Source organism: Ovis aries, chromosome 3 (assembly GCF_016772045.2).
Source record: "Ovis aries strain OAR_USU_Benz2616 breed Rambouillet chromosome 3, ARS-UI_Ramb_v3.0, whole genome shotgun sequence".
In the NCBI taxonomy this organism is placed as follows: Eukaryota; Metazoa; Chordata; class Mammalia; order Artiodactyla; family Bovidae; genus Ovis; species Ovis aries.
In genome coordinates, this window is record NC_056056.1 from 159,886,274 (window position 1) to 159,910,950 (window position 24,677).

Consider the following 24,677-nt stretch of genomic DNA (forward strand, 5'->3'; position numbering starts at 1 on the left):
AGCCCAGTGTCTACATACAGTACAGGCATTTTGATATACACCTAGATCACTACTTAGCTATAGTGATACAAAGTTACTCATGAGTGATTAGTAAAAAGGTGGCATATGGTTTTATTCCTGGGAAATCATATATTAGTCTATTTTAAAAAGTGCTATGTTCAGTCACTCGGTCAGGTCCAACTCTTTGGGACCCCATGGACCACAGCCTGCTAGGATCTTCTCTCCATGGGATTTTCCAGGCAAGAATACTGGAGTTGGTTGTTATTTCCTTCTCCAGGGGATCTTCCCGACCCAGGAATTGAACCTGGGTCTCCTGCATCGCCTGCATTACAGGCAGATTCTTTCCCACTGAGCCACTGAGGATTCTCCTTTAAAAAGAGTCATGGACACATTGCTTTCTCTTCAAGAGCCTTCCTTCCTCAGGGAAGACTGTTACCCTTCTTTTAGGGAACTGCCCATGTCCTACACCAAATACACAGCTCCACTTAGGCTGCCAATGTTAGCTTCTCATCCATTCACTGCCTGCAGGGGCAGATGAAAAGTAGGCCAGGTTCTAACAGTCTTCCCCAGTTGAATACATACAACTTAGGGAAGAGAAGCAGTCTCCCCTATGTCAAATTTGAGACTGAAATATAAGACGTAGAGGCTGTTAATCATTTTCCTTGTGTCAGCAGGAGGCTACTAAAGTAAACAGACAAAGATATTCCACCAGAGACTAGAGGGGACACAGCAATATGATGGACAGATAGCAGTCATCTGCATTAGCTGACCTGGAAGACTCTGTTACCTGAGCCCCTTTTTGATCTTCATGCAGGATGTTTTCTCTTTAAGCCTTAGGGGATTTGAATAAGGTTTCTATCATTTGCAGCCAAAACACATCTGCATAAGCTATGAGAGAACAGCATATTTTAGAGAAATTTTAAGCCCCAAATCAGGAATGATATTCTTCTTCTTGCCAAGGAGTAAATTAATAAGTAGGTTCTTTCCATAAGTCAGTAAGTAAAATGTTCATTGTCTAAAGCATACATATCAAAAGGGGATTGAGTAAAGTTTCTTAAATTCTCTCTTTTGAAAATAAACCTTAGTAATAATCCAATACTATGTGGACTGGATTAGCAGCCTTCTATAAGAAAGTATCTCCCTGAATAGTTTCAAAGGCCTAAGCATACTTAAGATCTGCCCTTGACTCCTGCCTCCTCCATCCTTGTCTTGAGAGGGACAAAGAAAGCTCCATGGGCATTATTTGACCCCTATTTCTGTGTCTTGAAGTGTCTGCCTCTCACTTTTATTCCCTTGAAAATTGACAATGCTGATTTCCACATATGACTCCTTTTTCATTTGTGATACTGAAGGCTTACTCTTCTCTAACAGAGAACTGAAAAAGTAGCACATATACAAACCTTATGACATACTATAAACTCAATGACTAAGGACATCCTGTAGTCTGTTCTAATCTTAAAATTTATATAATTTATAGTTACATGACAATATAAGTCTTGATGTCTGTACTGATTAGTATAATCTAGGTTTTATTCCACATGACAAAACTGCAGAAGCTTAATAGAAAGTCCTTTCTTACTCATCCAAAGTATCAATATTAAGTGGGCCAAGAATATCCCCCTTGTAGCAACATCATATGCAAGAAGGTTGTGGGCAAAAGGAAGACATTGCATCAGCTAGAACTGCCTTGCCCAGGTGTCCAGGGATGAGAAACATCCTTCTACTCACAATTCATTGGACTGAACTAGTCACTTGGCCTCAACCTGAGTGTAGAGAAGCTGGGAAATATTCAAGGGCATATGGAAGTTTGGTGAGCAAAATGACTTCTGCCACATTGTACCAAATTTCCTAGGACAATCAGCAATACATACACTCATAGATGAAAAAAATTACCAACCATGGCATAAGTATGGGGCTTCCTAGGTGGCACTAGTGGTAAGAACCTGCCTGCCAATGCAGGAGATGTAAGAGAGGCAGGTTCAATCCCTGGGTTGGGAAGACTCCCTGGAGAAGGAAATGGCGACCTGCTCCAGTATTCTTGCTTGGAAAATTCCATGGACAGAGGAGCCTGGCAGGCTACAGACCATGGGGCCACAAAGAGTGGGACATGACTGAGCACAGGTACTTATGGCATAGGTGTAAGAAGGACATAAACTTCTTGCGCAGGGCTGTCCAAGTTTACCGGGTATTTCCTGGGTTCTGTGAAGTTAAGCTGAAGCTGAAAGTCCTAGGTATCACAATCACAGGGTTAGAATGAACTTTTCCTTTTTTAACTGCTGCTAAGATACAGCACTATATGACTTATTTTAATAGTCTCCAGTCTGCAAACATATTCAGAACACAAAGTAAAATAATATAGTGAACTTATTTTGACTTTAAAGATTAGATAAATACACATTATATACCATGGTCACCAACCTCCTATGCCTAAAACCATTTGCTTGTTTGCCTCTAGTGAAATAAGCTCAGTGGTCTGATGCTTGGTCCCTTGTGTAAAGTAATCCATCTTAAAACCATCACCCTTACTTTAGCACAATTGGCAGTCAATGTTCACATAAAACAGAAGTGTAAGTTGCCATGGAGACAAAGCCAACTCTCCTCTTTAGAATGGCTGATTATTCCAAGTCATAACAGATATACCAGAAAAATAACATGAGGTTCTCACAGAGACTGGCAGCCCCAAATCTGTGTTCTACAATTGTGTAGCTAACTGTGTTCACATCATCTTTTGATATAGTAACAAAGACACGCATTGCACTAAAAGATAATCCTACATAATTACTGTTTACAAAATAAATCCTTATATCTGTCTAAACAATGTGGAAAGTTTAACTTGTAATATGTTTTCTACTTCTAATTAGTGCTTTATTAATGGGGTGACCACTCTGCTTGACCTATTTGCTAAAACTCGTTAGAACTCCAGGAGACCATATGGATGGCCAGATGGGTTGCTGTAATTTAATGCTATTATTCTAAGGATGAAGTAAGGGATAAACATAATTTGCATTCTTTGCCATCCTTCCTGCATTCCTTTTATTAGTTTCATTTTTAATTCAGACATCAGAAGGGAAGATAATACCTTGCTACCAAGGCCCAGATGCCAACTAATTGCTACAAGAGACTCCAGCCCAGACATGATAGGCCAAGCTTCTGAACACACTCCATCTTACCCCGTGACCCCATCATGGTGATTAATAGGTTGAGTGCTAAGCCCTAATGAGTGTCAGATCTTAGATGTTCTCTAGGCTAAAGCAATTAGCATTATGTTGAACACAATATTTCAGTTACTTGGTATAGAGACTCATTGTTCTATATGCCTTTTGCCTTATGGTCTTCAAATTTACCACCAGCACCACCTGGGAACCTCCATTTATATTATTTACTTATTTATAATCTGATGCTGAGATTTATTGGTTTGAGAAAAGTAATTAGACTGTTCTTCATTCTAAGCATTCTTTCAGAGCCAGCCAGGGAGTGGAAGGCTGTCATATGATCATGGTTAAGTCTATAAATACATCCTGCTTTCATTGGGTAGAGAGTGATTATTGGGATATCAAGCTCTGTCTGAGACTTGCTCCATGTTATCCTATTTTGTTTCTTCCTCTAGAAACCCTGAATTTCCAGAAACCCTTCCCTTGCTTCTAGGTCTGCATGCATGCTAAGCCCCTTCAGTAGTGTCCAACTCTTTATGGCCTTATTCACTGCAGCCTGCCAGACTCCTCTGTCCATGGGATTCTCCAGGCAAGAATACTGAACTGGGTTGCCATGCCCATCCCCAGTGGATCTTCCCAATGCAGGGATCAAACCCACATCTCTTATGTTCTCTTGCAATGACAAGCGGGATTTTACCACTAGCAGCACCTGGGAAGCCTTTAGGTAGGGCAGTATAAACGTTCTGACCAAGGGAAGGTGTGCAGAAATGTCTTTTAACCCTTCCAACCCTGGCCCTCAAAATATTCCATATGATCTTCCATGGTTTCTTTGTTAATTCTCTGTCTATCTGGATGAAGTTTATTAAGGGAAGACTACAAAGGCTTTGGGCTTCCCTGAAAGCTCAGCTGGTAAAGAATCCACTTGTAATGCATGAGACTCTGGTTCGATTCCTGGGTTGGGAAGATCCCCTGGAGAAGGGATAAGCTACCTACTCCAGTATTCTTGGGCTTTTCTTGTGGCTCAGCTGGTAAAGAATCCACCTGTAATGTGGGAAACCTGGGTTTGATCCCTGGATTTGGAAGATACCCTGGAAAAGGGAACAGCTACCCACTCCAGTGTTACGGGCTGGAGAATTCCATGGACTATATAGTCCATGGGGTTGCAAGGACTCAGACACAACTGAGCAACTTTCACTTTCAAAAAGGTTACATACATTTTTGTGTTGCTTGTAAGTTAGTCAATGATCAACTCAACTGAAAATTATGACTGCATGAAACCCAAAGTCCAAATTTAAGTAGACTTACACAAATTCACTAGAGGAATCCATTTCAGTTGTATTTAAGAAGCAGGAAACTACATATCTTAACATTAGCATGTTTCAGAACTCAGGACAAAACAGTTACCAGAGTTGCTTTAGCAAAACATTATTAAGGAACACCTGACCCATAGGGTAGATGAACTGGACTGAGTGCACAGTATCTACTGTTTCTACAGTCATCAGAGACAACACAGGACAACCCTTAAAGCAACTGTCTAGCAGAATCTCTAAGTGTTTTAAAAACAGAATTACCCATTGACATACCTTTTGGTACTGGAACAGAAATGCATCAATTTAACGTAACCAAAAGGGTAATGGAGATGTATATTGGATTAATGTAAAATCACTGACTTACGGAAAGTAGAAAATACCCACCAGTGCACACGTGCACGCGCGCACGCACACACACACACACACACACACATACACATACACACAAAGGATTATTGGGGGATCAAATTTTTACCTTTGTAGTACAGAAAAAAGACTATACCCTGAAGAATTCAGTACTCCAATACTTGGGTTATCTTCCGTGAAGAGCCAACTCATTGGAAAAGCCCCTGATGCTGGGAAAGATTGAAAGGAGGAGGAGAAGGGGACGACAGAGGATGAGATGGTTGGATGGCATCACTGGCTCAATGGACATGAGTTTGAGCAAGCTCCAGAAGATGGTGAAGGACAGGGAAGTTAGGCGTGCTGCAATCCATGGGGTTGCAAAGAATTGGACACAACTGAGTGACTCAACAAAAACAGCAAATAGAATAATTATTATGTCACTAAAGCAAAAATCTTGGTGGGGTAGCACCTGAATCAGGTTTGTGGAAGGCCTTGAACAGATATAGCTCTGCCATTTTACAAAGGGAAGAGAAAGGCAGAAGACCATAGTGATTACATGTGTCAGTCAGTCAGTTCAGTTGCTCAGTCCCCTTCTCCTCCTGCCCCCAATCCCTTCCAGCATCAGTCTTTTCCAGTGAGTCAATTCTTTGCATGAGGTGGCCAGAGGACTGGAGTTTCAGCTTTAGCATCATTCCTTCCAAAGAACACCCAGGATTGATCTCCTTTAGAATGGACCGGTTGGATTTACTTGCAGTCCAAGGGACTCTCAAGAGTCTTCTCCAACACCACAGTTCAAAAGCATCAATTCTTCGGTGCTCAGCCTTCTTCACAGCCCAACTCTCACATCCATACATGACCACAGGATAAACAATAGCCTTGACTAGATGTGTGTGTGTGTGTGTAGGGGGGGGGGGTCTCAATTTCTATGTCCCTAATGAGTTCCTTGAACTAGGAAAAGTATTTTATCTATTTCCTTGGCTATAGAATGGAGAGCAGTAATTCTTATTTTACAGAATGTTAAGAGGATTAAGTCATATGACACACACCAAGCATTTAGAGAAGCCTGAGCTGAAAATAAATGTGAACACGTTTTGGATATTATTCCTAATGTTATATCACAATCACTATGAACCATATTATCCTCACCTATAAAGGAAGACATTGAAAGATGATTTGTATAACTTCTTTAAGTGCTTGGGCTTCCCTGGTGGCTCAGATGGTGAAGAATCTGCCTGCAAAGCCAGAGACCCGTGTTCAACCCCTGGGTCGGGAAGATTCCCTGGAGAAGGGAATGGCTACCCATTCCAGCATTCTAGACTGGAAAATTCCATGGGCAGAGGACTCTGGTGGGCTACAGTCCATGGGGTCACAAAAAGTCATACATGGCTAAGCAATCAACACACACTTTTAAGTGCTTATATTCTGAGTCTATATCTGTACCTTAAAGTCAAATATCCAGTTGAAAAATGAAAATCCTAAAATTTAAATATTTTAAGTAATGACTAAAAAATCTGTAGACAATCTTGTCTGATGTTGGGATTAATTTAAAGCTGATAGGTGACACAAAAATGCACTAATAATCCAGTAGTTTTTAATAGTCAGTAGTATTAGGTTGGCTAAAAAGTTCCTTCAGTTTTTAAATAAAAATAGAAGACATTTTTCATTTCACCATGAATTTTATTGAATAATGCAGTCACCATTTTGTTTCACTGCCTTCTGCCATTTTCCAGGCAACTTCATAATTTGATCTTCCCAATCTTTTTTGTCTTTTTTTGAGCAGAGAACTGTTCTAGGTGCCTTTTACAGTCTTCCAAGGAATTGAATTTTTTTCCATTAGGAGAGTTTTGAAAAGATCAAAATAAACAGAAATCTGAAGCTGCAATGCCTGGTGAATGTGATGGATGAATCAGAACTTTCAAGCCACACTGTAACACTCTTTGCCTGGTCATCAAAGAAATGTGTGGTCTTGGATTATTCTGATGGGAAGTTACATACTTTCTGTTTACTCATTCTGAGGCTTTTCCTCAGGTGCTGCTTTCAATTGTTCTAACTGGCAGCAGTACTTGTTGGAATGAATTGTTTGGTTTTTAGGAAGGAGCTCATAATAGAGGACTCCCATCTAATCCCACCATACACACATCATTTTCTTTGGATGAAGACTGGACTTTGGTGTGATTCATGATAGTTCATTTCACTTGCCCCACAATCTCTTCTACTCCACATTATAGTATAGCATCCAGTTTTCATCATCACAATGTGTTTTAAAAACAACATTTCATTATATTTAAGTAGAGAATCACATGTAGAAATATAGCCAAGAAGGTTTTATTTCTGCTTAATTTATGGGGGAACTCAAACATCAAAGTGACTGACACACCCAAGCTGGTGCAAATGCTTTTCAACTCTTGGATACTTTGAGTATGTCAGCTTCCTCCCACATAGTATTACATTGATTGTTCTCAATAAATGTCCTGATTTGATCCCTATAAACTACAACTGATCTACCCAATGGTACAACATTGTCCAGAGAGAAAACTCCAGAATGAAACTTTGTAAACCACTTTTGACACTTTTGATCAGTCACACCACCTTGTCCATACATTGTACAAATCTTTCTGTGTTTCAGTTGCATGTTCACCTTTCTGGAAATGATAAAGCATAATATGCCAAAAATGTTTTCTTCCATCTTCAATATTAAAATGGCTACACAAAAATGCACCAACTTTAATAAGCTTTTTTTTAATGCACACTATAACATCTGTCATAATACAATTCAACAAAATTGTTTCAAGTGAATTTAAAGACAACTAAGCACTACTAGAGCCATCTTACAGAAAAAAAACATCAAATGAACTTTTTGGCTAACACACTAATATGGTACCAATTTATTCACTATCCCTCATGAATCACACCCTCATTTGAACATGGAATGTAACAAGAAAACTGTCAAGCAACCACTTAAATGTTAAAATATTTAAGTAAGCTATAGATATATTTAATATTTAGTTTATATTAAATAACTACAAATTTAATAAGCTATAGAGGTAAGGAATGATTTTATTCACACAAATTTGAATGGACCCAGAATGTACATGATAACACTCCATTTTTTCAGCTTAAAGTGAATTACTTCCTAGGCTTAGAAAATAGGTTGCCAGCAACTTGAGTTTCTTTCCCATTCATAAAAAAGCATGTCTACCAATTGCAGGAATATTATGAAATGATACTAACATTACAGTATAGTCTCTATTCCAAATTAAATGGAAATTTGCCACCCTTAAAAATTCCATAATTTAGTAAACCTTAGTTTGTGCAAAGACATCCTCATTCAAATAAATACTCTAGTAAGACTCAGAATGAAGTGAATAGTTCTAGATGCTGAATCACTAAAAATCACTAAAAATTCAGTCCTAATTATCCTTCTGGTTGGTTTTAAGTGAGGGTAATGAAAACAGGATTTTAATGTACCAAGATACTACATGTAAAATACTGTGGCATGAAGCAATTGTTTCCTTAAACCAGAAATCAATTTAGTCCAAAGAAGCTTACCTCCTGCATACATAACAGCCAGCATAGTGGATGATATCCATGCTATTTCACTGTAGGTAGTGTTGAATAGGAGCTGGATTTCTTTGAAGAATACTGTGACAGCTTTGGGAAATGCATATGAAAATCCAATGGAGATAAAAGCTGCTCCAACCACTACCCAGCCCCATCCTCCATCAGGAGGTGGATGTAGTGGTGGGGTGCCTCCTGGTGGTGGCATTTCTGCTTCTCTATTTGAAATTCAAGTAACCTGTATTTAAAAAAAGGAAATAATAGTTTAGGCCATACTTGCATTTTCATGTCACTCTTGAGTTACCAAAATAGTATTATATTTTTTTATTACATTTACTACAACTGTATAATTTTCATAAATATTTTTTAATACTCTGCTATTCAGAAAGTTATCAGCAAATTTACCAAAAAATTTGACTGAGGTATGTAACTCTGTTATGAGCTAAAAACTGAAAGCATTTTGTTCATGGAAACAAAAAGCACCCAAAGAGAAAGTTGAATTCAGATCTACACTAAAGTACCAACAAAGAAACAAATGCTATCTCACTCTGATTTCTAAGATAAATGGAGCTGTCATTCCTTAAAATAGAATGATTTCTTAATCCAAACATTTAATATTTTCTATACCAAGGTTAAAAGGATCTTATATTACATTTGATGAATTTTAGAGAATTAAATAGTAGGCATATTTTATAATTTTTCCACTTTTAGTAATTGAGAATATTTAAAAATATTTCAGCAGAGATCTATTAATATTTCCTAAAATTATAAGATTAGAAATTGTATGATTCTAGTACATTAATTTTAATGCACTTCCAAAACTGGTTCTACCTATCATTTTATGAATTCTTCATAGCAGTGAAATGTTCCCAATCAAACAGATTGTATGTTATTTTTATTCAGACTTTCTTTTTGGATACGCCTGCTGCTGCTGCTGCTGCTGCTGCTAAGTCGTTTCAGTCATGTCTGACTCCGTGCAACCCCAGAGATCGCAGCCCACCAGGCTCCTCCATCCCTGGGATTCTCCAGGCAAGAACACTGAAGTGGGTTGCCATTTTCTTCTCCAATGCGTGAAAGTGAAAAGTGAAAATGAAGTTGCTCAGTCATGTCCAACTTCTAGCGACCCATGGACTGCAGCCTTCCAGGCTCCTCCGTCCATGGGATTTTCCAGACAAGAGTACTGGAGTGGGGTGCCATTGCCTTCTCCATTGGATATGCCTAGGAACATTTAAAGAGAAGGGAATGGCAACCCACTCCAGTATTCTTGCCTGGAGAATCCCATGGACAGAGGAGCCTGGGGGGCTAGAGTCCATAGGGTTGCAAAGTGTCGGACACGACTGAGCAACTGAACAACAAGAACACTTAACTGCTAGCTTTATGGTATAGAGTACCCACTCTCATGTGGAAGGAATGATCACATATAGCTTAATACAACTGAAATTAAATTTAAAAAAACCTTGGTTCCCTAGCATCAATATTCTTTGTTGAATGATGTTGCTTACTTGGCTTTTAGCTATAATTGCCAATACTTCTCAGTATCTTCTTTTTGCTACTCTCATTCCATTTGCAAATATTGTTCAGTTGAAATACAGAGGAAAGAGGAAACACTTGTCCATTGGTAAGACAATTTTGAAAATATGCAAATAAAAGCTAAATCTGCCACTAATCCAGGAAAACTACCAAAAAAAATAATAATAAATAAAACAGTATCTACGAACAGAAACAAAGGTTTAATTTTTGTCTGATGTCAAATTATATCTAAGATATTTTCAGGGATCTTCTATATCACCTTCCAGATTTTGTGAAAATATTCTTTAAAGTATTCTAATTTGTCCATAGTTCTATCCAAGGACTTTACCTTCAGAAACACATACAGGCAAAGTGATAAAAATGAAATTTAAAGTAGGTAGAGTACTGCTTCCCTGGAATAAATACTACAGTGATGAGTAGTAGAATGGAAGTAACAGTGTGGAAAACTATCACTTTTACTCTTTTTTAATTTAATGTTAATTTTCACAAATATACTTAAGATTTTTTAACATAATATTTTACAGCTTTTCAAATATGGAGAGAAATTGGTATAATCTGCAATTAACAGATAACAGGCTACAGATTAAAAGACTTATTTTACTTTTTGTGAGTCAGGCATATCTGCAAGGAAGTTCTCACACATTCAACTGTAATAACCTCTTTGAGTTTTTTCAGCTCTATTGAGTTATAATTGACAAATAAAGGTAAAATATATCTAAAATGTGCAAGCTGATTTGATAAACATTATGAAAGGATTCCCACAATTGAATTAATCAATACAACTGTCACCTCACATATTTACGTTTTTTGGTGTGAACACTTTGTTCTACTAGAGTAGCAAATTTCAATTATACCACACAATTTTATCAGCTGTCGTCACCTTATTATACATTAGATCCTGAGAACTTATTCACATAATTACTAAAAGTTTATACCTTTTCATCATCCTCTCCACATTTCTACATCCCCTAGCCTCTGGCAACTACCATCTACTCTTTGTTTCTACAAGTATGATTTTTTTTAAACTCCACATCTAAATGTCATGATGCAGAATTTATTTTTCTCCATCTGGCTTATTTCACTTAGCATAATGCTCTCCAGGTTTATCCATGTTGTCCCAAGTGGAAAGATTTCATTATTCTTTAAAGCTGAATAATATTTCATTGTGTATATGAGTGATTGTAAGTGTGTCTGTATATTATATACATTTTGATGGGGACTATTTTCAAAGTCTTTATCGAATTTGCTAGAATATTGTTTCCGTTTCTGTTTTAGTTTTCGGCTACGAGGCCTGTGGATCTTAGCTCTCTGACCAAGGATTGAACCTTCATGCCCTGCACTTGAAGGTGAAGTCCCGTTTGTGTATACATTTTGTTTATCCATTCATCTGTCAGTGGACACATAGCTTGTTTCCATATCTTGACTATTGTAAGTAATGCTACAGTGGACATGGAAATACAGATATCTCTTCAAGATAATGATTGCCTTTCCCTTGTATTTCTTTTTTTTTCCCCCCTTGGGGATGGTCTTGATCACTGCCTCCTTTATAATGTCACAAATCTCCATCCATACTTCTTCAGGCACTCTATCATATCGAATCCCTTGAATCTATTTGTCACTTCCAGTGTATAATCGTAAGGGATTTGATTTAGGTAATACTTGAATGGTCTAGTGATTTTCTCTACTTTCTTCAATTTCAGTCTGAATTTAGCAATAAGGAGGTCATGATCTGAGCCACAGTCAACTCCCAGTCTTGTTTTTACTAACTGTATAGGGCTTCTGGAGAAGGCAATGGCACCCCACTCCAGCACTCTTGCCTGGAAAATCCCATGGATGGAGGAGCCTGGAAGGCTGCAGTCCATGGGGTAGCTGAGTTGGACACCACTGAGCGACTTCACTTTCACTTTTCACTTTCATGCACTGGAGAAGGAAATGGCAACCCATCCCAGTGTTCTTGCCTGGAGAATCCCAGGGACGGAGGAGTCTGGTGGGCTGCCGTCTATGGGGTCACACATAGTCGGACACGACTGAAGCGACTTAGCAGCAGCAGCAGCAGAGCTTCTCCATCTTTGGCTTCAAAGAACATAATCAATCTGATTTCGGTGTTGAACATCCAGTGATGTCCATGTGTAGAGTCTTCTCTTGTGTTGCTGGAAGAGGGTGTTTGCTATGATGAGCATGGTCTCTTCACAAAATTCTGTTAGCCTTTGATCTTCTTTGTTTTGTATTCCAAGGCCAAATTTGCCTGTTACTCCAGGTATTTCTTGACTCCCTACTTTTGCATTCCAGTCCCCTATAATGAAAAGGACATCTTTCTTTGGTGTTAGTTCTAGAAGGTCTTGTAGGTCTTCATAGAACCACTCAACTTCAGCTACTTCAGCATTACTGGTCAGGACATTGACTTGAATTACTGTGATATTGAATGGTTTGCCTTGAAAATGAACAGAGATCATTCTGTCATTTTTGAGATTGTATCCAAGAACTGCATTTCAGACTCTTTTGCTGACTATGAGGGCTACCCCATTTCTTCTAAGGGATTCTTGCCCACAGTAGTAGACATAATGGTCATCTGAGAAATTCACTCATTCCATTTCACTTTAGTTCATTGATTCCTAAAATGTCAATGTTCACTCTTACCATCTCCTATTTGACTACTTCCAATTCCCCTTTATTCATGTACCTAACATTCCAAGTTCTATGCAATATTGCTCATTACAGCATTGGACTTTAACTCCATCACTTATCACATCCCCAACTGGGTGTTGGTTTTGCTTTGGCTCCATCTTTTCATTCTTTCTAGAGTTATTTCTCCACTCTTCTCCAGCAGTATATTGGGCACCTACAGACCTGAGGAGTTCATCTTTCAGTGTCATACCTTTTTGCCTTTTCATACTGTTCATGGGTTTCTCAAGGCAAGAATAATAAAGTGGTTTGCTATTTCCTTCTCCAGTTTTGTCAGAACTCTCTGCCATGACCCATCCATCTTGGGTGGTCCTACATGGCATGGCTCATAGTTTCATTGAGCTAGACAAGGGTGTGGTTCATGTGATCAGTTCGGTTAGTTTTCTGTGACTATGGTTTTCATTCCGTTTGCCCTCTGATGGATAAGGATAAGAGGCTTATAGAAGCTTCCTGATGGGAGAGACTGACTGAGAGGGAAACAGGGTCTTGTTCTGATGGGTGGGGCCATGTTCAGAAAATCTTTGATCCAATTTTCTGTTGACAACAAACTGTGGAAAATTCTTAAAAAGATAGGAATACCAGATCTTCCTACCTTCCTCCTGAGAAATCTGTAATCAGGTCAAGAAGCAACAGCTAGAACCAGACATGGAACAATAGGCTGGTTCCAAATCAGGAAAGGAGTACGTCAAGGCTGTATATTGTCACCCTGCTTATTTAACTTCTATGCAGAATACATAATGCGAAATGCCAGGCTGGATGAAGCACAAGCTGGAATCAAGATTGCCAGGAGAAATATCAAGAACCTCAGATACACAGATGACACCACCCTTATGGCAGAAAGCAAAGAGGAACGAAAGAGCCTCTTAATGAAAGTGAAAGAGGAGAGTGAAAAATATTGGCTTGAAACTCAACATTCAGAAAACTAAGATCATGGCAGCCGGTTGCATCAATCATGGCAAATAGATGGGGAACCAATGAAAATAGTGAGAGACTATGTTTTTGGCTCCAAAATCACTGAAGATGGTGACTGTAGCCATGAAATTAAAAGACGCTTGCTCCTTGGAAAAAAAGCTATGACCAACCTAGACAGCATATTAAAAGCAGAAACATTACTTTACCAACAAATATCCATATAATCCAAGCTATGGTTTTCCCAGTAGTATTGTATGGATGTGAGAGTTGGGCTGTAAAGAAAGCTGAGCACCAAAGAATTAATTCTTTTGAACTGTGGTGTTGGAGAAGACTCTTGAGAGTTCCTTGGACTGCAAGGAGATCCAACCAGCCAATCATAAAGGAAATCGGTCCTGAATATTCATTGGAACGACTGATGCTAAAGCTGAAACTCCAACACTTTGGCCACCTGATGCAAAGAACCGACTCACTGGAAAGGACCCTTATGCTGGGAAAGACTGAAGGCAGGAGAGAAGGGGATGACAGAGGATGAGATGGTTGGATGGCATCACCAACGCAATTGACAGGAGTTTGAGTAGGCTCTGGGAGTTGGTGATGGACAGGGAAGCCTGGTGTGCTCTAGTCCATTGGCTTGCAAAGAGTTGGACATGACCGAGTGACTAAACTGAACTGAACTTCTTTTGCATATATATCCAGAAGTAGAACTGCCAAATCATATGGTAGTAGTTCTACATTTAAGTTTTTGAAGAACCTCCATACTTTTTTCCATAGAGGCTGAAAACAGTTTACACTCCAACCAAAAGCATGAAAGTTTTCCATTTTCTCCACATTCTTGCCAGTATTTGTCCCAAATAATTGCCAGTATTACGTGTTCTTTTGATAATAGCCATTCTAATAAGTATGAGGTAAAATCTCATTGTGGTTTGATTTTCATTTCCTTAATGATTAGTGATGTTAAGCACGGTTTTCATGTGCCTGTTGGCCTTTTATGTCTCCCTTAGAAAAATACCTATTGAGGTCCTCTGCCCATTTTAAAATTGGATTATTTGTGCTCTTTGCTATTGAGTTGCATGAGTTCCTTCTATGTTTTAGATATTAACCTCTTATTGGATATGTGACTTACAAGTATTTTCACCCATTTCATAGGCTGCCTTTTCATTTTGTTGATAGTTTTCTTTTTTGTGAAGAAACTTTTTAGTTTAGTTTTAGTTTAATAGTCTCAATTGTTTACTTTTGTTTCTGTTGCCTTTTGATGTTGAATCCCCAAAAAAATCATCACAAAGACCAATGTCAAGGAGCTTACCCCTGTATTTCTTCTAGGAATTTTATGGTTGCAGGTCATGTTCAAGCCTTTCATTCATATTGAGTTGATTTTTATTAATGGTGTAAAACGGGGGTTCAGTTTCACTCTTTTGCATGTGGATATCCAGTTTTCCCAGCACCCATTTAAGACACTATTTTTTCCCCATTGTATATTCTTGGCACCTTTGTCAAAAACAAATTGACAGAATACATGCATTTATTTCTGGGCTCTCTACTCTGTTTTCCTGATCTATGTGTCTGTTTTTAGACAATACTACAATGTGGTATTGTTTAATTCTATGACTAAGAATTAGAAATAACAGACTTAGAAATCAGGTAATAGAATTAGAAATCTATTTCTATAGAATTAGAAATTAGGTCATAGAAATTAGGAAGTGTAATACCTCCTGATCTTTTTTAAGACTGCTCAGGCTCTTTTGTGGTTCCATACAAAATTGAGGATTGATGGTTCTATTTCAACAAAAAATGGCATTGAAATTTTGTTAAGGACTGCACTGAATCTGTAGATTGCTTTGGGTTATATGAACATTTTAACAATACTAATATTTCCAATCAATGAACACGGAATAGCTTCCCATTTATCTGTGTCTTCTTTAATTTCTTTCATCAGTGTTATAGTTTTCAATGTATACATCTTTTACCTCCTTGGTTACATGTATTTTTAAGAATTTTATTCTTTCTGGTGCTATTATAAATGATTTTTTTGCTTACAACAATTTATTATTCCTCTCTCCAATAATTCATTATTAGTGCATAGAAACAATTAATTTTTGTGTACTAATTTTTGTATCCTGCAACTTTACAAATTTGTTGATAGCTCTAACAGGTTTTTTTTTTTTTTTTGGATGGAGTATAGGGTTTCTATAAGGTCAAGTCATCTGCAAACAGACAATTTTTTACTGCTTCCATTCAAATTTGATGTCTTGATATTTTTTTTTCTTACCTAATTTCTTTGACTAGGATTTTAAGTACTTAATCACCATATGTTCATCCTGATCTCATTAACTGATATAGCCCTGGATTTCCCTTCCAGTTTGATGCTGAAGCAAGGAATGGAATGATTCTTGCATGAGCTTTAGACATATCTACTGGCATTTTCTATCACCTTCTGATATTTCCCCTTTTGGATAATTGTGGTGAATATTCTATTTTTTCAATTAGATCAACAATTACATTTTATTTTATTTATTTTATAACATTGATAGTTATAAAGCAGGAATCAGCAAACATTTCCTGTAATGGGCTGCTGCTGCTGCTGCTGCTGCTAAGTCGCTTCAGTCGTGTACAACTCTGTGCGACCCCATAGACGGCAGCGCACTAGGCTCCTCTGTCCCTGGGATTCTACAGGCAAGAATATAGGAGTGGGTTGCCACCTGTAATGGGCTAGATAATAAATATTTAAGGTTCTGCAGGCTGTATGGTCTCTCTCATAACTACTCATATCTTAGTAGTTTTAGTGCAAAGTCAGTCACAGACAATACTAAAAAAAAAATGACTGTGGATATTCCAATAAACTTTTGTTTACAATTTAGACTAAGCCTATAGTTTGCTGATCCCTGTAATAGAATACTATTTAAAAACCAAGAAAATAAAGAAACTACATAATCACACTATTCTAACACAATATTATTAATAATTTTGCATGTATTTTTATTGTTTTCCTATATTCATACATTTCTGATGAATTTACTGAGTTAAAGGTAGTATAATCTAATTAGTCTATAACTTAAGTCATAAGTATACAAAAATGAATAAAGGGATCTCTGACTCAAATATTGAGTACTTATGCTAAGTTCTTATCAAGTATTTATTTGCTCAGCTAAATTTTCACAAAAGCCCTATAAGATATTGTTCCTATCTTTTAAATAAGACTAAAGCTCAGGAAATATTAGAAACTAAACCCAAGTGAAACAATAATGTCACGGACTAGATTTCACTAATCACTGGTGACTCTGAAAATTACATAAATAAAATTAGAAATAAGACTCTTGCTTAATGTATTTAGAAGAGGAAACAAGCATAAAAGAAACATAAGTAGTCTTTTATTATGTCATCTGTGCATATCTAAAATATTCTTATGGATCAAAATAGTCAAAGACATCTAATGTTCCAAGACTTTAAGAAAATAACTGTAAAAGTTCTCTCCATAGATACATTTGTATGTTAGAAACCTACCTGAAATGTCAGGAAAACTACAGCATTAAGGTTAAATGAAAAACTTTCACCACAAATAATGCACAGAATGTAGATTCTATTGAAAAATGGACACATCCTAGCAGGGACACTTCTGTAAGTTTATTAATATCCCACATTGCAAATTGTTCAAATTGATAGAAAATATTATACCTTGTCAAAGAATGGTTTTGAAAAGATTTGTATGTCTTCAGAATGTTTACAGTCTGCTTTTGTAATCATCTTTGGTTTCTTGGAAACAATAAAAATTTGTCTATATAGCTATTTAATTTCATTTCTCTTTGGTCATCAGTTAATCCAACATGATGGATTGACAGCATATGAGCACTGGAAATAGCATCTTATAAAAAGTATAACATTAAATAAGACAGAAAGGAAAGAGACAGATTGTAAGTGGTGGTTAAATCAGCTGAAAATAGCACTCAGTCTTTGAAAATTGTCTAAATAATCTGAATTTATATATTATTGAATTTTGTCATATTAAAGTAATCAAATTTCTTAATGCTTGGAAAGCAAATAATTCTAGAAGAATACTAAGGAACTATCAAAGGGCATTTATATGTGGTAAACTACTTTTTGTTATATTATCAGAGTGTATAAACTATCATGAGGTTTAAAGTCCTCATTCTGCAATTTCCCTGCTTCCATAAAGGAATTTAAAACATCTTTCATTATCAATTCATGATTTTAAACTACAGTAGCATTTATGACATCTATAAGCTAGAGTAAACACAGAAATACAACAGGATGATTTATTTTTCAGTCATTTAACAGGTCATAAATAACATTTCTTAATTATCTTGTCCATTACTTTAAAATCATTATATCAATATAAATATTTAAATATACTAACATGCAAATAATATTATGATTAATATTGAAATTTACCAATGAGCAAGGTTGATGTTAGGATTTCCATTGAAATCTATGCTCACAGAAAAGTGAAAAGGCCTTTTTAAGAAGCATTATATGGTATAGTTATTTTTTTCCCCAGTACTTTGATTTTTGTATTGTTATTTTTTCATAGCTCACCAGTTTACCTCAGGATATTATCTTTTCTACTCTTTCCCCAGCATATTTTACTTGACTTTAATTATAATCACATCTATCTCGTTGCAAGTCACTACTCAGATACTTCTTCACTTCCTTATCTCCAACCTGTTTTGTTTCTTCTACTTAAATTGACATCTTAGGGTCTCTGAGCTGAATCATTGCAAATTAGACCAAAATCAATGAAGGGATAAAAAAATTCCACTTTCAAGATTATTATCTATTTATTATTAACAAGTCTTGACTTGACCAATAGTTCAGACCAAATTCATACACACTCATTAGGCTCAGGTTATTTTTCTGTGCACAATTCTATATTTTATACAACTTATGGCTACTGTGTCTTGTTCCTTTTATTTGTAGGCATAATCAAGAAAAACAGTAGAAAAAAACACAGTTCACAGATGTTCACTTGAATAGACTTCTTTGGATTCTGTGTGATATTGTTAAACCTCATTACTATTGCTTGAAGTGTGGTATTTGAAGGCAATACAAAGGAAGAGAGGGTAGTGCATACTCTGGATTTTCTAAAGAAATGGAAAAACACAGGTTACATGTATAATTGAGTTTCACGAGTCTCATTAGAGTCACTACCTTTAATTCATCCAGTAAATTGTGACCATGTTTTAATAATTAACAAAACTGAATATATATACATAAATATATTTGTGCATATATATTTGTCAGTTCATTGCCAATTAATTAGATATGAACAAATTGATGAAATGGGTGCAAGGGAAAAAAATTAAAAGTATGAAATGAAGAACGATTGTTTTTAAGTAATGGTAAATTACATATTGTCACCCTGCTTATTTAACTTATATGCAGAGTACATCATGAGAAACGCTGGGCTGGAGGAAGCACAAGCTGGAATCAAGATGGCCGGGAGAAATATCAATAACCTCAGATATGCAGATGACACCACCCTTATGGCAGAAAGTGAAAAGGAACTAAAAAGCTTGTTGATTAAAGTGAAAGAGGTAAGTGAAAAAGTTGGCTTAAAGCTCAACATTCAAAAAACGAAGATCATGGCATCTGGTCCCATCACTTCATGGGAAATAAATGGGGAAACAGTGGAAACAGTGTCAGACTTTATTTTGGGGGGCTCCAAAATCACTGCAGATGGTAATTGCAGCCATGAAATTAAAAGACACTACTCCTTGGAAGGAAAGTTATGACCAACCTAGATAGCATATTGAAAAGCAGAGGTATACTTTGCCAGCAAAGGTCCATCTAGTCAAGGGTATGGTTTTTTCAGTGGTCATGTATGGATGTGAGAGTTGGACTGTGAAGAAACTGAACGCCGAAGAATTGATGCTTTTGAACTGTGGTGTTGGAGAAGACTCTTGAGAGTCCCTTGGACTGCAAGAAGATCCAACCAGTCCATTCTAAAGGGGATCAGCCCTGGGTGTTCTTTGGAAGGAATGATGCTAAAGCTGAAACTCCAGTACTCTGGCCACCTCATGCGAAGAGTTGACTCATTGGAAAAGACTCTGATGCTGGGAGGTACTGGGGGCAGGAGAAGGGGATGACAGGATGAGATGGCTGGATGGGATCACCGACTCAATGGACGTGAGTTTGAGTGAACTCTGGGAGTTAGTGATGGACAGGGAGGCCTGGTGTGCTGCAATTCATGGGGCTGCAAAGAGTCGGACATGACTGAGTGACTGAACTGAACTAAAATTACCCATCTACCATTTGAGAAGGAAATTTGTTGGTATTCATTAGCTATCCAATAACTCCCTATACTCATTTAAATAATTTGCTCTAAAATTCAATTAAGTAAAATATCCATTGACAATGAAAATAAATAGAAAATTTTAAAGATAATTATTAGAAATACTATCAACAATATTGGAGAAAGATATCGCAATCCACTCAGTATTCTTGCCTGGGAAATCCCATGGACAGAGGAACCTGGTGGGCTACAGTCAGGAGGTCACAAAGAGTCGGAAATGATTTAGTGACTATACAATAACAAATCAATAATACACGCCTTACAATGAGACACACTGAGTCATGAAAAATGAAACCAAAAGTATTTAGAAATCTTGTGGTTTAAAAATCAAATGCCCTAATCAGATCTGGGTGATTGATGAATAAGCTAATAAATTGCCCTAATATATCAAATGTCTTTATTTCAACTTAAATCTGATACTGAGTATACAGAAATTAGTACTTAGGGTTTATTTTATTTGAGTCACACATTCCTTTGCCTAGATGAAAGTTAAGAAAAATTCAACTCTGTCAATTAAATAATCAGTTGCCTGCCTTGCACCCAGGGCCACCTATCCAAAATTGTTAAATGAAAGTGAATCAATATCAGACCAAATGAGGTTTGTCTGAGAGCATGAGGAAAGTCTATTATCTAGTTGCTGAGTCAGTGAGAAAAGGAGGATTAGGATTAGAATTAAGATGAGCTACAAATAAAATCTGAGAAACGGATAAGGTTGGAATTAGTTTTAACTTAGGCTAGGAATGGAGAGTTCCAGACTCAGTGGATCTTCTATGTCTGGAATAACAGCAGGGAGAAGCAGCTACCTCTGCTCTGGACCTACCAGGAGGCTCAGGAGCCTCTGTGACTTGTTTTAAGCTGAGTAATTCAAGGGTGGCAACTCTACCCTACCACAAGTAACCAGCCCATTAAATTAAGAAAACCCTTCTTATATTTGGAGGAAAAACATTTTTAGTCAGTTTCCTCTGGCAGAGAGAGTTGCCTGGAGTTCAGGGCAAAGCCTCAGAGGAAAGCCTCAGGCATTCCTGACAAATGAGCACTGACCCTCCATCTGTGCTTAATTATCATCATGGTTCATGAAGGTCAACACAGGGGCCAGCACAAGAGCACATGACAAGGCCACATTTTAAATGCTTAACAACGTTTCTACAAAATTGTCACAGAGCTTTAACCTGACTGTTCTATTTTCCTCCAGAAAGACAAACCCATATCCAGGGTTTTTTCAACACATTAGCCAATAACTGAGGAAATTTCTGTGATAGCTATAACTATATTCATCTATTTTATATCTCTTTCTCAACACCTATTAAGCTATCATATTTTTACATACATTTATGCAAATAAAATCATGCAGTGCACATACTGATCTTTAGTTTTAAGAATGGAAGTCAGTGTTTTAAAATTTGTGTGTTGGATTAAAAAAACCAATAGAAGAAAAAACAATCCTTAATATCGAAGGAAAGAAACTATTCTGGAGGCTGCGTTCAGGTAGGCATCAAGCTTAAAGTTTATTCTCCTCTATAAAAGCAGTGTTATTACTCAGCGATGAAAAGGAATGAAACTGTGCCATTTGTAGAGATGTAGATGGACCTAGAGACTGTCAAAAGTAAAGTCAGAAAGAGAAAAACATATATTGTATATTAATGCGTATATGTTGAATCTAGAAAAATGGTACTGCTGCTGCTGCTAAGTCGCTTCAGTCGTGTCCGACGCTGTGCGACCCCATAGACGGCAGCCCACCAGGCTCAGAAAAATGGTACAGATGAACCTATTTTCCAAGCAGAAATAGACACAGATATAGATATAGAAAAAAATGTATGGACACTAAGGGGGGCAAACGGATGATGAATTAGGAGATTGGGATTGACATATAAACACTGTGTAGAGGCTAAGTTAAGTCGTGTACAGCTCTCTAAGTATTTAAAATGTAGCCCACCAGGCTCCTCTGTCCATGGGATTTTCCAGGCAAGAATACTTGGTTGCCATGCCATCAATAGATAACTAACCAAACCTACTGTATAGCACAGGAGACTCTACTCAGTGCTCTATGGCGACCTAAAGGGGAAAGAAATCTAAAAAGGGGGATCTATGTATACACAGAGCTAGTTCAATTAGCTATACAGTAGAAACTAACACAACATAGTAAAGCAACTATACTCCAATCATTTTTTTAAAGCAGTGCTGATTACTGTATCTAGGCTATGTATACTATAGTATATATACTGAGGCCATGCTGTAGTATTGGCTAATTTGATTTCTTAGCAATTTACATATATGTCACATGTTTATGATGGGTTTTACTTAAAACAAGGAGCTTAAGAAATGCTTTAGAGCTTTCTTTTCTCTAAAACTTCAATTAATTATCATAATCCCATGAACTAAGAGGAAGAGGTATTTTTAATCACATTTGCAGATAAGAGCATAAGGAATCAGAGGTATGAAGTGATTTTTCCAAAGGGCAGTGTCCAGTCAGTGATCACATTGATATCATGACTAGCATCCTTCTGTTAGGCTCATTGTTACCAATTCCATCTTAACACACCAACTTGGAGGCTGCTCTTCTGCTTCCAAATAGACTCTTTCAGTTTTATTTCTATTTTTATTTATTTATTTATTTCTAGTGAACTTACAGATTTCAATCCTTGCACATATTCTTGTCTGTCTTCTCCATCAGAATTCAAATATTTGTTCTCTGGAATACTAACTGCCAACTATCCTTAGTCTTTAGAAAATTCACTATTATTCCACCTTATTTACATGTCTTTCAATAATGTTTTTTAGTATATAGGCTACAATATGACATTGTTGTTAACAAAAGGGGAATTAATGAAAACATTTGGCTTCTTCAAGTGTTTTTAAAAAAATGTATGTGGTAGGATGTCTGAAGCCCAAGAATTGCACCTTCCCTTCTAGAAATCAGTATAGGTTGATTAACCGATGGAGAAGAAAGTGTAGAAAAAAGTAATGTATTAAAGTGATGGTCAATGGTTAGATGTTAGTGTTATATTTAAGGCCTTTTTCATTCAGTTACATCAGAATGATCCTTTATATACTTTATAAATAATAATTCTTTAACTTCCTCAATCTAAACCATGATGTGTCAATTTCATGAACCCTTATGAACAGTCTACACAATCCAGTAGTTAATGTTTCAAAATAGCCCAGAAATAATATATTTAGCAAACCGAGTCACAAATTAAAGCAATAGATGTTCAGAGGCTATTGCCATCACTATAAATTATTTTTGATAGCCTATAAATAAAGTATGAGTTGTTCTTCACATTCTACCTATACAGTGAACTGTGTTTTCACCTACAGGAATTAATATCTTCCTTAGAGAATAATGGACTGGTCTTTTGCACTTAGTTCCCTCTGGCTTATACAGAGGATACAGCAATGTCAAATTAATGTACAATGTCTATGTTTTGGTGACAACTCACTGAGTTTTATAATAGGAATTTAACTGAATCAAATCTTTTCCTTTCCAACATGTAATTGAATTTAAACTGGAGTCTATTCACCTTGCTTATATTTTCCTTTGTTGTGCAGAAGCTTTTAATTTTAATTAGATCCCATTTGTTTATTTTTGCTTTTATTTCCAGCATTCTGGGAGGTGGATCATAGAGGATCCTGCTGTGATTTATGTCTGAGAGTGTTTTGCCTATGTTCTCCTCTAGGAGTTTTATAGTTTCTGATCTTACATTTAGATCTTTAATCCATTTTGAGTTTATTTTTGTGTGCGGTGTTAGAAAGTGATCTAGTTTCATTCTTTTACAAGTGGTTGACCAGTTTTCCCAGCACCACTTGTTAAAGAGATTGTCTTTACTCCATTGTATATTCTTGCCTCCTTTGTCAAAGATAAGGTGTCCATATGTGTGTGGATTTATCTCTGGGCTTTCTATTTTGTTCCATTGATCTATATGTCTGTCTTTGTGCCAGTACCATACTGTCTTGATGACTGTGGCTTTGTAGTAGAGCCTGAAGTCAGGCAAGTTGATTCCTCCAGTTCCATTCTTCTTTCTCAAGATTGCTTTGGCTATTCGAGGTTTTTTATATTTCCATACAAATCTTGAAATTATTTGTTCTAGTTCTGTGAAAAATGTGGCTGGTAGCTTGATAGGGATTGCATTGAATTTGTAAATTGCTTTGGGTAGTATACTCATTTTCACTATATTGATTCTTCCAATCCATGAACATGGTATATTTCTCCATCTATTAGTGTCCTCTTTGATTTCTTTCATCAGTGTTTTATAGTTTTCTATATATAGGTCTTTAGTTTCTTTAGGTAGATATATTCCTAAGTATTTTATTCTTTTCGTTGCAATGGTGAATGGAATTGTTTCCTTAATTTCTTTTTCTACTTTCTCATTATTCGTGTATAGGAATGCAAGGGATTTCTGTGTGTTGATTTTATATCCTGCAACTTTACTATATTCATTGATTAGTTCTAGTAATTTTCTGGTGGAGTCTTTAGGGTTTTCCATATAGAGGATCATGTCATCTGCAAACAGTGAGAGTTTTACTTCTTCTTTTCCAATGTTGGTGGGAATGCAAACTAGTACAGCCACTATGGAGAACAGTGTGGAGATTCCTTAAAAAATTGCAAATAGAACTGCCTTATGACCCAGCAATCCCACTTCTGGGCATACACACCGAGGAAACCAGAATTGAAAGAGACACATGTACCCCAATGTTCATCGCAGCACTGTTTATAATAGCCAGGACATGGAAACAACCTAGATGTCCATCAGCAGATGAATGGATAAGAAAGCTGTGGTACATATACACAATGGAGTATTACTCAGCAGTTAAAAAGAATTCATTCGAATCAGTTCTGATGAGATGGATGAAACTGGAGCCGATTATACAGAGTGAAGTAAGCCAGAA

At 36.8% G+C, this 24,677-nt stretch overlaps 1 protein-coding gene across 4 annotated transcripts in view; it reads right to left on the bottom strand.

The window, feature by feature from the left end:
• SLC16A7 (solute carrier family 16 member 7) overlaps positions 1-24,677 on the bottom strand; it is a 205,370-nt gene that overhangs the window by 68,636 nt on the left and 112,057 nt on the right. For all 4 annotated transcript variants that reach the window (XM_015094773.4, XM_060414099.1, XM_012174639.5 and 1 more), the window contains one exon: positions 8,357-8,603. In XM_015094773.4, coding sequence (XP_014950259.1) covers positions 8,357-8,573 — 217 coding nt within the window. In that variant the 5' untranslated portion in view covers positions 8,574-8,603. The remainder of the gene's footprint in view (positions 1-8,356; positions 8,604-24,677) is intronic.